The 13,593-nt window shown below is 39.0% G+C and overlaps 2 protein-coding genes across 2 annotated transcripts in view; both read right to left on the bottom strand.

The window, feature by feature from the left end:
* Positions 1-3,949: 3,949 nt before the first annotated feature.
* On the bottom strand, positions 3,950-8,545 carry LOC102900842 (zinc finger protein 658B-like). The gene is given in 4 exon segments (XM_045042475.1): positions 3,950-6,895; positions 6,897-7,340; positions 7,384-7,395; positions 7,436-8,545. Coding segments are annotated over 4 exon segments (1,644 nt in total). The 5' UTR covers positions 8,278-8,545; the 3' UTR covers positions 3,950-6,549.
* A 1,037-nt stretch (positions 8,546-9,582) lies between these two features.
* Positions 9,583-13,593, bottom strand: part of LOC101090147 — a 64,080-nt gene continuing 60,069 nt past the window's right edge. The window contains exon 7 of the mRNA XM_045042712.1: positions 9,583-10,077. Coding sequence (XP_044898647.1) covers positions 9,629-10,077 — 449 coding nt within the window. The 3' untranslated portion in view covers positions 9,583-9,628. The remainder of the gene's footprint in view (positions 10,078-13,593) is intronic.

The following is a 13,593-nucleotide window of genomic DNA, read 5'->3' as shown; positions in this document are numbered from 1 at the left end:
CCTCTCTGTCTGCCCCTCCCGGGCTTGCACTCTGTCTCTCAAAACCAAATAAACATAATTTTTTTTTAAAGGAAATGAATACAGTTTCTAAACTTCCCCAACTACACCTTTTCCTGCTCTTCACATATTTTTACCACCATCAGTTGTTACTCATCCTGGCAGATTCCAGTTCAGGTTGAGTGTTTTCACAACTTGTTTTAAAATATTTTCAACTGTCTTTGTTCTACACAGACTGTTCATAGAGGTTAATTCTTCAGAGTTAAATTGATACCTTGAATAAACAGCAACAGAGCAGTACTGGTAATCAACTGTTGGTTTACCAACAGCCAAGGAAAGGCACCTAAAATATCTGATGTTTCTTTACTGTTAATGTTGCTCCCACTGTCCTCAACTCTTAAGGCATGTATCATCACCAAAAGAGAATCTTAAGAATCTTAAGTTTTTTTCTGGATTTGCAAATTCAACTGCTGCAATCACATACAATCTAATTAATTCATCATTACTGAAGTTTCCCTTTCCTGGCTAATAACCAAGCTATTAAAAACTTGGTTTAACAGCAACCACTTTTTCTTCTTTACCATGAGAATTAGGCAATGAAATGCTCTGTTTAAAATCTTCTAACTTTCGGGGCGCCTGGGTGGCGCAGTCGGTTAAGCGTCCGACTTCAGCCAGGTCACGACCTCGCAGTCCGTAAGTTCGAGCCCCGCGTCAGGCTCTGGGCTGATGGCTCAGGGCCTGGAGCCTGTTTCCGATTCTGTGTCTCCCTCTCTCTCTACCCCTCCCCCGTTCATGCTCTGTCTCTCTCTCTGTCCCAAAAATAAATAAACGTTGAAAAAAATTTTTAAAAATAAAATCTTCTTTCATGACAATTGCTTACCTGTGAGATGGGAGTATTCTGATGAGGGCTTTGTATAATGCCTATGCCTATGTACTACGCATGCACATAGTACACTTTGAACACATCTAGAACGTCACTACTTTCATTTCTAAAAGCACTGACAACCAGTTCAACAAAACCTACATCCCACTGTACTTTAAAAGTCAATTTTTCATCTTTTATTTTGACATATTCACCAGTAACTTTTTAAAATTTTGCAATATGGCACTTAAAGTGAAACACAAAATGCTGCCAGGTTATAACCACAATGCTGGGATTTCTAATACTTTGAGCAGCAATGTGAAGCAACCCAAGTGCCACAGTGAAAGTCTCTATGTTGCAACTATTAAACTGCTGTTGTAGTGTGAAAGAAAGTAGCCAGACAAGCAAATTAAGATGCTTTTCAATAAAACTTTAAAATAAAAAAACAATTTTTAACATCATTTCACCTGTAAAAAAATCCATTTAATTTTTTTTGCATTATGTAATAATATAAAACCATTCTTAGCCTGTAAGTTGTACAAAACAGGCAATCGAACCAGATTTGACCCATAGACCTGTTTGTTGAGGTTGTTCTAGGATATAGTCCAACTCCTCAGACATGATTTTCACTGAATGCTCAAGGTGATCCTCAACAATGTATGGCCCCAAATGCCTACATCTCTCAGTACTACACATCTGATACCATTGTTTAGCTCTCAACCAAAAGATAGTATCTGCTAAACCTCATGGAACTTTAGCCTGCATATATTCACATCAACCCTAGGCCAAGGATCCACGTTTATTTGCAAACAGATCCTTGGCATCATTGCCTGCATCCTTAACACACACTGACACACAGAGAACAGGTCTTCAATGGTTGTTTTGAGCTTTCTAAAGCATGTTGGTGCTAACCACATATAAGTAGTTTCACATATATATTTGCAATTCACCTACTTACCTTATACTGAAGATGTACTCACCGTGGCCTCCCATTCAAGATTCTAGCAGAGGAGCCTAAGCCTGAAAAAGAAGCAGCTGCCATCTACCCCAGACACCCTACACACCCCAGATTCCTTCCTTCTAGGTGGGTTATATAGCTGGGTTGCCTGGTGTCCTGGTTACCTACAGTCAATTTAACAGGCAGGAAATTCGTAGTAATTCAACCAGGCACACACGGAAATGGTGACCTGGGTGAGCACTGAAAAGCTGAGAATGCTCTTCAAGCATATCATTATATTCAACAGTGCAAAAACCTGTAAATAGGTTTATGTGCCTACAGTACTAAGAAAATGATATAAAAGCAGATAAAATTTAATCTCACCAGGATCCCCAGGTGAATGTACCATTTGTTGGAACAATTTATAGAGACAGGGGAAAAAAAAAAAAGAGATCCATATGGGGGTGCATGGGTGGCTCAGTCAGTTAAGTGTCTGACTTTGGCTCAGGTCATGATCTCATGATCTGTGGGTTGGAGTCCTGCATCAGGCTCTCCGCTGACAGTTCAGAGACTGGAGCCTGCTTCCAATTCTGTATCTCCCTCTCTCTCTCTCTGCACCTCCCCTGCTCATGCTCTAAAAAATAAACACTTTAAAAAAAAAACTTTAAAAAAGATCTATATGGTATGAAGAATCATTAATGCTTAGGGCTGATAACATTCTCTAGTGCATGAAGTGGTGTTGGGGAGCATCCTCTGGACATGTGCTCACAAAAAGGAAAAGCAGGAAAGACCTGACCTCATATCATTAGGACTGTGTTTCTGGGTTTGTCAGGAACAAAACTAAGCCAACTGGTTGACTTGGTTATGTCTAGTGGGTACCTGACATGAAATTAAATGCTATTCCAACCAGAATTCTAAAATCTGCTTAAAGGTGGCTTAAAATTCTAAGTATTTTAGAAAACCTTAAGATTTGGGTGGGTGGATAAAATGAATAAAGGACTTGGCCTATATATAAACTATTACAAAGACAGCTTAAACATTATCATGATCAGAAGGAGTAAAAGAGTGGTTTGAAAAAGCAAAATGACATTAGAAACATATCAAAGGACACAAGAGCTAATTTGAATGAAATTCTGCTGGCCTTATCTCAGATAATTTGAGCATAAAATAAATAAATATGTCAGTAACAAGAGTTAAAGATTATAATTTACCAAATGAAGAATCTGAGTATACAGACATAAATAAAAAATTGTAAAAAAACAAAAATTTCCATACCATGATATGCAGAGGAATAATGGGGAAAAAATTTCATGTTTTTGCAACTATAGTAATAATTGATTTGGGCAACATCAGAAATAAATGCTTAAATTAATGAGTGAAACTAAGAGGATATTTGTATAGCCTGAATGTATCATCTCACAAGATATTAAAGGATAAAATGAGTTTTGTGGAAACAAGGAAGATACTACATTAACCATATTATCCAATCAGTATGAATGGGACTAATCAGCAGCATGTGATTCCTGGTACAAAGTACTGAGATATCCTGAACACTTCTAGTACTACAAAAGGTATATAATATAATCAAAAAGAAACAGGAAACAAATCCTATTATTTACTTGGCAATAATCAAAAGAATTGTGGTTAATAGCTAATGGTCATTCAGGATATTGCCAGTTCCTCCCATATGGCTTTTCTGATACATACCAACTTGCACTTTTCAAACGGTCATATTCATAGCCCGTGTTAGCTGAGATGTCTAGCATATGTGAGTTACAAACAGCACAGAGGCTTTTTTCTTCCTTACAAAAGTCAGACTGCTAGCAAAGGCAATTTTTCTTAAATTTTTTTTAACATTTATTCCTTTTTGAAGACAAAGACAGAGCAAGAGCATGGGGGGGGGGGGGGGCGGGGATGGGAAACACAGAATCTGAAGCATGCTCCAGGCCCTGAGTTGTCAGCACAGAGTCCTATGTGGGGCTCAAACTCACCAACCATGAGATCATGACCTGAGCCAAAGTTGGATGCTTAACTGACTGGGCCACCCAGGCGCCCCTCTGCACAGCAATTCTTGAGCCCACTTCCTTCCACATGGTAGCACTCTTCCATCTTCAGTGTAGAGACAGGAGACCACACAGAATATAAAGGATGAAGATGTCTTTCATGGGATTTTGTGGGGAATAAGCTTAGGAATTCCCTGAGCTTGCACCAATGGGTTAACAAGGCATAAAGAAATAGCCACAAGATGAACACATCCAAGATAAGGTAAACAAGATTAGGTCAACAGGGCAAAGGCCCCCAAGATAGGACATAGAAAGGTATGGAAACAGTAAATCTCAGAATGAAAACATCCACAATGTTTAGGTAATCTTAGGTAAACAAGCTTAAGTATTCAGGGCAGAAGCACCCCCAACTTAGTACAATAGCAGAAAGCGGTTTTCACAGGAAGAAAGGACCAAAATAGGTAAACAGGGCTATAGACCATAGCAGGGCGAAGGTGCCCAGAGAGGAGCTAATTAGCAAAAAAAAAAAAGGTGCCTTATTGACCCTGAGGTAGCATACTTTAACTGTCTTATCCCCTAAGCTAGCTAAGATAAACAGATGTGGCGCCTCATGCCTGCTGTGAACAACCATCTGTCCGGCACCAGGACTTTGTTTTGTGTTGACCCAAACCCCTAACACTGCATATCTTCAATACCCTCTTTTCCCTCGTGTCCTTGAGTTAATCCACGGTTTCATTGTTTCTCTGTGCACACTTATAAGCCTTCTGACCCTCATAAAAATAGAGCAAAAGGCCCTTACTTGGGGTTGTCTCCTCCCGGACATTAGCCTCTCTCACATTTTAATCCTGTGTCCACTCTCTTGCTGGACAAGAGAGAACTCCAGACCCAGAGTCCACGACAGGATTTAACACCAGCATCCACATTCTACTACATAGAATTTATTGTAGATTGATTTCCCAAATCCATTACCTTCATAAGATTTTTCATCTGGGTAATATACTATTAGGTCTCTACCACTCAATGCATTTTGTTGTCCAGAGAAAGGTGGCTTTTGGCTGAAGTTATCACACATTTATTACCTTCTAGATTTTCTTCATTCTCTTAGTGAGATTCAATCTTTTGACAAAAAAAAACCTTTCACATTATTACTTCCTGCATTTCTCCACAATGGAAGTTTACTGAGAGTTGAATTAACAGTGTTTTCCTACATTCATTACCTCCAGTGGCTCTTTCCCCCAGAGAATTTCCTAATGTCCAACAAGGTCTATATACTTGGTGGCTGAAAAACTATATGTACATTTCAAGTCTCCTTCCAGTGTAAGCTGTTGCTCTAGACTGAATGTATGTGTTTTTCCAAATTTCCTATGTTCAAACCTAATCCCCAATGTGCTGGTATTTTGAAGTGGAGGCCCTTGAAAGATGGTAGTACTGAGAGCAAAGTCCTCGTGAACGGCATTTGTGTCCTTTATAAGAGGTCCCAAAGTGCTCCCTTCCTCCTCATGAGGACAAAAGATGGCCATCTGTGAACCAAGAAGTGGATCCTCACCAGACAACAAAATCTACAAGCACCTTGACCTTTGCCTTTCCAGTTTCTAGAACTAACAGAAATAAATGCTTGCTATTTATGCCACCCAGTCTAGGATATTTTTCTGACAGCTGCCTCAACAGATTAAGACAGTTCTCTTATGAATAGTGAGGAACTTCCTGAGGAGCATCCATGTTCATTAGCTTAATAAGTTTTAGCCCCTTTCAGTTCTGCTATCTTTTCTTAGCCCTGACTTGCGGCTGAAAAATCTCCCTGCATACATCATCTTTACACTTTCAACCTCTGAGTTCTCTCTGATGTTCTCAAAAGTATGATTTCTGGCTGAAAGCATTCCAAGACATTTACAGGGCTGTTTATATTGTTTAAATTATGTAATATAATATTTTATCTGGATGAAAGTATTTCTAAATTCATTACATTCATATGATCAATTCCATGAGTTTTCTGACCCTGATGGTCAACTGCTGGTGGAAATCTTCCCTACATCCATCACAATTATATGGTTTCTCCCATGTGATAAAGGGGATCAGAATATACCCCCCCCAAAACATGCCACTTTGGCATATGTATTATTTTGAACCAAAAGCAACTTAAAAACGGTAAACGCAAAAAATTCTCGCCCTCCCCCTATCCACCTAAAGGCAGGGCATAAATTTCCTTTTATGAAGGTGTTCCTATCCTGTCTCCCAAAAGAAAAGAGATAGCACCAATATCTGCATAAACACACCTTACTGAAATAACCTTTGTCTTCCATTCATTTCCCATATATTTACTTTCCCACAATTTACCATCACTAAAAGCTCAAAACTAGTTTCCTTTGTCTGGACACTTCTTTGCAAATGTATTGCTCTTTTGTTAAAGTGGTATATAAGCTTCCAGGTCTGACCACCTCTTTTGGGTTTTCATTTGATTTCTGTGAGATCCCTCCATGTGTATATGAAATAAACTTTCTTTTCCTGTTAATGTCTTTAAATTTACATAGGCCCAGCCACTGACCCTGAAAGTAAAGCTATTTTTCTTCATCTTAGCTTTTTACATCTGACAACCCACTGAAAATCTTCCCACATTACCACATTTATCAGACTTCTCGCCTTTTGGAGTTTTCTAATGCTTTCATTAAGTTGAGACTCATTTCTGAGAATGAAGTTTCTCATAAGGTTAGAAAGTTAAATTGGAAATGAAAGCTTTCTCACATTAATTACACTCAGCATTTCTTCCTTGCATGCATTCTCTGATGTGCTATGAGAACCGATTTCTGAACAAAACTCTTCTCACACTCAACACATTCATACGGTTTCTCCCCTGTGTGAGTTCTCTGATGTATTCTCAAGTAGTGTTTGTAGATGAAAGCTCTCCCACATTCATTACATTCATATGACTTCTCCTGTGTATGCCTCCTTAAGTGCATTCTGAGGACGGACTTTTAGACAAAAATTTTACCACATTCAATACATTCATTGAGTTTCTCCCCTGTGTGAATTCTCTGATGTCCTCTGAGGCATGACACGCAGGTGTAAGCTTTTCCACATTCGTTACATTCATAGGGTTTTTCCCCTGTGACTTCTTTGATGTATTATAAGGCTTGACTTCTGGGTGAAAGTCTTCCCACAGTCATTACATTCATGAGGTTTTTCACCTGTGTGAGTTCTCTGATGTAGTTCAAGGCTTGACTTCCAGGTATAACCTTTCCCACACTCATTACATTCATAGGGCTTCTCCTGTGTATGCCTCCTCTGATGTGTTCTCAGCAATGACTTCCAGAGGAATGTTTTCCCACATTCTATACATTTATAGGGTTTCTTCGTTGTGTGGATTTTCTGATGTCCTCGGAGGCGTGACATGCAGGTGAAAGCTTTCCCACATTCATTACATTCATGGGGTTTTTCCCCAGTGTGATTTCTCTGATGTATTATAAGGCTTGACTTCTGGGTGTAAGCTTTCCCACACTCCTTACATTTATAGGGTTTCTCCCCAGTGTGAATTCTCTGATGTATTCTAAAGTGGTATTTGTACGTGAAAGCTCTCCCACATTCATTACATTCGTTGGCTTCTCCTGTGTATGCCTCCTCCAGTGCATTCTCAGGATTGACTTCCAGATTAAAGTTTTACCACATTCAATACACTCATAAAGTTTCTCCCCTGTGTGAATTCTCTGATGTCCTCTGAGGCGTGACATGCAGGTGTAAGCTTTTCCACATTCATTACATTCATAGGGTTTCTCCCCTGTGTGAGTTCTCTGATGTATTATAAGGCTTGACTTCTGGGTGAAAGTCTTCCCACAGTGATTACATTCATGGGGCTTCTCCCCTGTGTGAGTTCTCTGATGTAGTTCAAGGTTTGACTTCCAGGTATAAGCTTTCCGACATACATTACATTCATAGGGTTTCTCTCCTGTGTGAATTCTCTGATGTATTCTCAGGAATGACTTCCAGAGGAACGTTTTCCCACATTCTATACATTCATAGGGTTTCTCTCCTGTGTGGATTTTCTGATGTCCTCGGAGGCGTGACATGCAGGTGAAAGCTTTCCCATATTCATTACATTTGTGGAGTCTGTCTGCTGTGTGAGTTCTCTGATGTAGTTCAAGACTTGACTTCCAGGTGTAAGCTTTCCCACACTCATTACATTTATAGGGTTTTTCCCCTGTGTGACTTTTCCGATGTATTACAAGGCTTGACTTCTGGGTGAAAGCTTTCTGACATTCATTACATTCATAGGGCTTCTCCCCTGTGTGAGTTCTCTGATGTAGTTCAAGGCTAGACTTCCAGCTGTAAGCTTTCCCACATTCATTACATTCATAGGGTTTCTCCCCTGTGTGAGTTCTCTGATGTATTGCAAGGCTTGACCTCCGGGTGAAAGCCTTCCCACACTCATTACATTCATGGGGTTTCTGCCCTGTGTGCTTTTTCTGATGTGCTCTGAGTTGTGACATGTAGGTAAAAGCTCTCCCACATTCATTACATGCATAAGGTTTCTCCCCTGTGTGAATTCTCCAATGTATCTTCAGGATTTTCTCCCAGAGGAAAGTTTTCCCACATTCTATACACCGATAGGGCTTCCTCCCTATATGAGTTCTCTCATGTCTTCTTTTTTTTTTTTTAATTTTTTTTTTCAACGTTTATTTATTTTTGGGACAGAGAGAGACAGAGCATGAACGGGGGAGGGGCAGAGAGAGAGGGAGACACAGAATCGGAAACAGGCTCCAGGCTCTGAGCCATCAGCCCAGAGCCTGACGCGGGGCTCGAACTCACGGACCGCAAGATCGTGACCTGGCTGAAGTCGGACGCTTAACCGACTGCGCCACCCAGGCGCCCCTCTCATGTCTTCTAAGGTGCGACATGCAGGTGAAAGTTTTCCCACATTCATTATATTCATATAGATTTTCCCCTGTGTGAGTTCTCTGATGCATTCCTAGGCTTGCCTTATGACTGAAAGTTTTACCTGATTTAATACATCCACAGGATTTCTCCACTGCATGAATTCTCTGATGTCCTCTTAAGTGTTGTTGGTAGGCCAAAGACTTCCCACATTCATTACATTCATAGAGTTTCTCTCCTGTGTGAGTTCTCTGATGTATTTCAAGGCTTGACTTCTGGGTGAAAGTTTTCCCACATTCATTACATTCATAGGGTTTCTCCCCTGTGTGAATCGTCTGATGCACTCTGAGGCATGCCATATAGGTAAAAGCTTTCCTGCATCCTTTACATTCATAGCGTTTCCCCGCTCTGTGTTTTCTCTGATGCCCTACTAGGGATGATTTCCTGGAAAAAGCTGTCCCACATTCATTACATTCATAGGGCTTCTCACTTGTGTGAGTTCTTTGATGTACAATGAGGGATGAACTTCTAGAGAAAGATTCTTGACATTCATTGCTCTCATACTGTTTTTGTCTCCTGGGAATTCTCTGATGTAGACTGAAAGCCGACTGAGAACTGAAAGTTTCCCTATAAGTGTCATTATCACAAGATGTCTCTATTGTGGGAGTCCTCTCTTGCACTGTAATTGCTAAATTGTGGTTTAAGTTTTTTCCACATTCAAAGGATTTCACTCCTGTGTGAGTTCTCCGATATTCTCTGAAATGTGCTTTTTGACCTAAAGTTTTCTCTCCTGTTTCAGTTCTCTGAAGTGGAGTAACCTTACTGAAATTGTTCCCGGTTTTAATACATGCATCTTCATCAAATTCAGAATGACTCTTCTCTATGTGAATATTTGGAGAGACAATGTTTGATTTATCACATAAGTTTTTTCCAAATTTATAAGATCCCTCTTGTATGTAGGCACTCTTAACATTTAATAGAAGTTGCCTTATCATGGAAAGCATTATCATGTTCATTATGTTCAAAAGACTGCCCCAAAATCTGAAAAGTCTGATCCTGAATAAGTTCCTCCACATGACTAAACACTTGTAAATCTTTATGGTAATCAAAATATTTCTCTCCACTATTCGTTCTCTCATTGCTAGTATTGAAAGAAGATGCATTAAACTCATAAGCCTCTTTGGTTGAGTAACTATATGGGGTCAAAAGATAGAGATCCAAGCATGTAGGAACATCAGTGTCACATTTAGAGAACATTTTTCTTGAAGGAAAAATGTCTATGCCCCGATGAACTGGTTTTCCTGAAATTTTATCTTGCTCTGTAGTTAATGTTTTCTTGTTGTTGAATAAGACTTGACAGAAATATTTGTGTTGGCTTTCCTGGCTCTTCTCTAAAAGACCAAGTTGGCAGTCTTCTAAAAATGAGAAAGTTAAAAATTCCTTATGAAACTTAAAATTTTTATATAAAAAGGACTTACATACAAATGCCCTATTAAGTTTTTGACATTTTTGTTTCCGGCTAAGTCTCCCAACAACACAGTATACAATACAGTACATATTAACTATATTCACTTTCCTTCAGGGGAGATTTCAGGGAGAGATTCCACTGTAGTGGAAAAGGAGTGGGGAGAGAATCTGGAAGTGAATATCATAAGGATTTGGCATTTAGAGATTATATAACTTTCAAACTTGGGAAGAGAAGTGGGTATAAACAAAAGGAATGATGAATTGGGAATGTAAGGGTTTTAAGAGAGTTGGTTACTAGCAACAGGAAAATCAAGAGGAGAATGAATTCAAACTGAGAATTTAAAAAATCATGCCCAAGGGTTTCATAAGGGTTCCAGCAGAGAGAGGGTATGAATTAAGGACACCATCAGAATCTATTTCTTATACTATCAAATATATAGATTAAAATGGAGGGATACTCATTATGCAACATGCTTCCATTTGGAGGAACCCTATTTCCATTCCACATATAAACACCAAGAATTCATGGCACAAATTTCTCCTCTCCTTATTCTCAAAATCATAAATGCCCAATATAAAGTGTAAAAGAGACTGGAGGAAGACATGTTTTCACCTGGATTAGACTCAACATTCTGGTATTTTGGTTTGTATTAGTTTGTTCAAAAGTAAACCTTTATTGACACCAAATCCAAAGTTTCACCTTTTCACGTGCACACTCATGTTCTTGAAACTAGTTTTAACCTTGTCCCATATTTAACTCAGCTTTCTATGTACTTTTCAACATATCTGGTCTACTAACTGTGAGAACCTTAAGAATCACATTTCAACCTGCTCCCTTAAATTATGGAAATATCTCTTATATTTACCTATCATTAAAAAATACTGTATATATTTGACTATAACCATCCTGCTACCCATACTCTATGTAATGTCAGGCCTCTGCTAAACCTAAGATGGTCCAGAGCCCACTACCTGGGGATGGTGAGGGGGGTGGGAGGGTGAGGAGAATGAAAGAGTTAAGAGGTATCTTTCTAGAAAACAAAATTTACACTACCTGCATATACTTAAGAAGTTGAAACTATCACTCTATAATTCTATAAGACCACAATATTTTCAGCAATGTCTGGTCAGGCTATCTTTCTCCATTTAGGGAGGGAAACTCAAAAAACAATCTTACACTTACCTTCTTTCCTAATTTACACCACATTTCTGACTTTGCATGAGTTTTAATCTAGATATCTGTCAGGGAAAAATATAAAATATATTTGTATACTCAAATCTAAAAATTACCTAGGTTGGGAATGCAAGCTGGTGCAGCCACTCTGGAAAACAGTATGGAGGTTCCTCAAAAAATTAAAAACAGAACTACCCCACGACCCAGCAATTGCACTACTAGGCATTTATCCATGGGATACAGGTGTGCCATTTCAAAGGGACACATGCACCTCCATGTTTATAACAGCACTATTAACAATAGCCAAAGTATGGAAAGAGCCCAAATGTCCCTCAATGGATGAATGGATAAAGAAGAGGTGGTATAGATATACAATGGAGTATTACTCGGCAATCAAAAAGAATGAAATCTTGCCATTTGCAACTACATCGATGGAACTGGAGGGTATTATGCTAAGTGAAATTAGAGAAAGACAACAATCATATGACTTCACGCATATGAGGACTTTAAGATACAAAACATATGACCATAAGGGAAGGGGAACAAAAATAATATAAAAACAGGGAGGGGGACAAAACAGAAGAGACTCATAAATATGGAGAACAAACTGAGGGTTACTGGAGGGGATGTGGGCGGGGTGGGTGAAAAGGGTAAGGGGCACTAAGGAATCTACTCCTGAAATCATTGTTGCACTATATGCTAACTAATTTGGATGTAAATTTTAAAAAATAAAAAAGAAAATTTAAAAAAAAGAGAAAAAAAATTACCTAGGTATAAACCTAAAATACCACATGCAGGATCTGTGTCCTGAAAGTCACAAAACACTAATGAAAGAAATCTACATAAAGATCTAACCTTAGATCTAGAAAGATCTAAATAAATGGAGAAACAAGCTTTGTTGTGGACTACAAGAGTCAATCTACTGAAGAAAATTTCCCCCAAATTATTCTATGCATTTAATGCACATCCTACCAAAATTCCAGCAAGATTCGTTTTATATATATATAGATAATCTTGTTCTAAACTATATATAAAAAGGCAAAGAAACCACAATAGCTGAAAAAATTTTGTCAAAGAAGAATAAAGTCTATGATATGTTAGGCCTTATTAAGTAGCTACAGTAATCAAGAGTGTGGCTCAGGTCATGATCTCATGGTCCATGAGTTCGAGCCCCGCGTCAGGCTCTGTGCTGACAGCTCCGAGCCTGGAGCCTGTTTCAGATTCTGTGTCTCCCTCTCTCTCTGACCCTCCCCCATTCATGCTCTGTCTCTCTCTGTCTCAAAAATAAATAAAACATTTAAAAAAATTAAAAAAGGGGCGCCTGGGTGGCGCAGTCGGTTAACCGTCCGACTTCAGCCAGGTCACGATCTCGCGGTCCGTGAGTTCGAGCCCCGCGTCAGGCTCTGGGCTGATGGCTCAGAGCCTGGAGCCTGTTTCCGATTCTGTGTCTCCCTCTCTCTCTGCCCCTCCCCCATTCATGCTCTGTCTCTCTCTGTCCCAAAAATAAATAAAAACGTTGAAAAAAAAAAAAAAAATTTAAAAAAATTAAAAAAAAAAAGAATGTAAATGGTACAGCCTCTCCAGAAAATTAGTGGCAATATCTTTTTAAATTAAAAATGTGCCTACCCCATGAACCTGAAATTGCAACCTTTGGGTACTTATCCTGGAGAAATGAAAATTATGTTCACACAAAAAACATACATACAAATACCCACATCTGCCTTATTTATAACAGAGAAATACTGGAAACAACCCAAGTATCCTTCCATGGGTTAATAAATGGAGAAACTTTGGCACATCATACAATGGAGTATTACTCAGCCTTAAAAAGGAATGAAATTGATACATGGGGGGGGGGGCACATGGGTGGCTCAGTCGGTTAAGCATCTGACTTCCAATTCAAGAAATTCAACTTTAAGATTGTGTTCCTATAGGGATGCCTGGGTGTTTCAGTTGGTTAAGCATCTGACTGGCTCAGGTCATGATCTCACGGTTTGTGAATTCAAGTCCTGCATCAGGGTCTGTGCTAACACCTCAGAGCCTGAAGCCTGCTTCACATTCTGTGTCTCCCTCTCTCTCTGCCCCTCCCCTGTTCATGCTCTGTCTCTCTCTCTCTCTCAAAAATAAGTAAACATTAAAAAAATTTTTTTAATAAAAAAGAAATTGATACATGGAATAATTTAAATTTCAAATGGATTATGGTTGGTACAAAAAAGCAAATCTCAAAAGGTTATATGATGCATGATTCCATTTATTTCTTCAAATGGCAAAACTATAGAAATAGAGAGAT

This window comes from Felis catus, chromosome D4 (genome assembly GCF_018350175.1).
Source record: "Felis catus isolate Fca126 chromosome D4, F.catus_Fca126_mat1.0, whole genome shotgun sequence".
NCBI classification, from domain to species: Eukaryota; Metazoa; Chordata; class Mammalia; order Carnivora; family Felidae; genus Felis; species Felis catus.
Note: the sequence above shows the minus strand (reverse complement) of the source record. Positions and strands in the feature narration are given on the sequence as shown.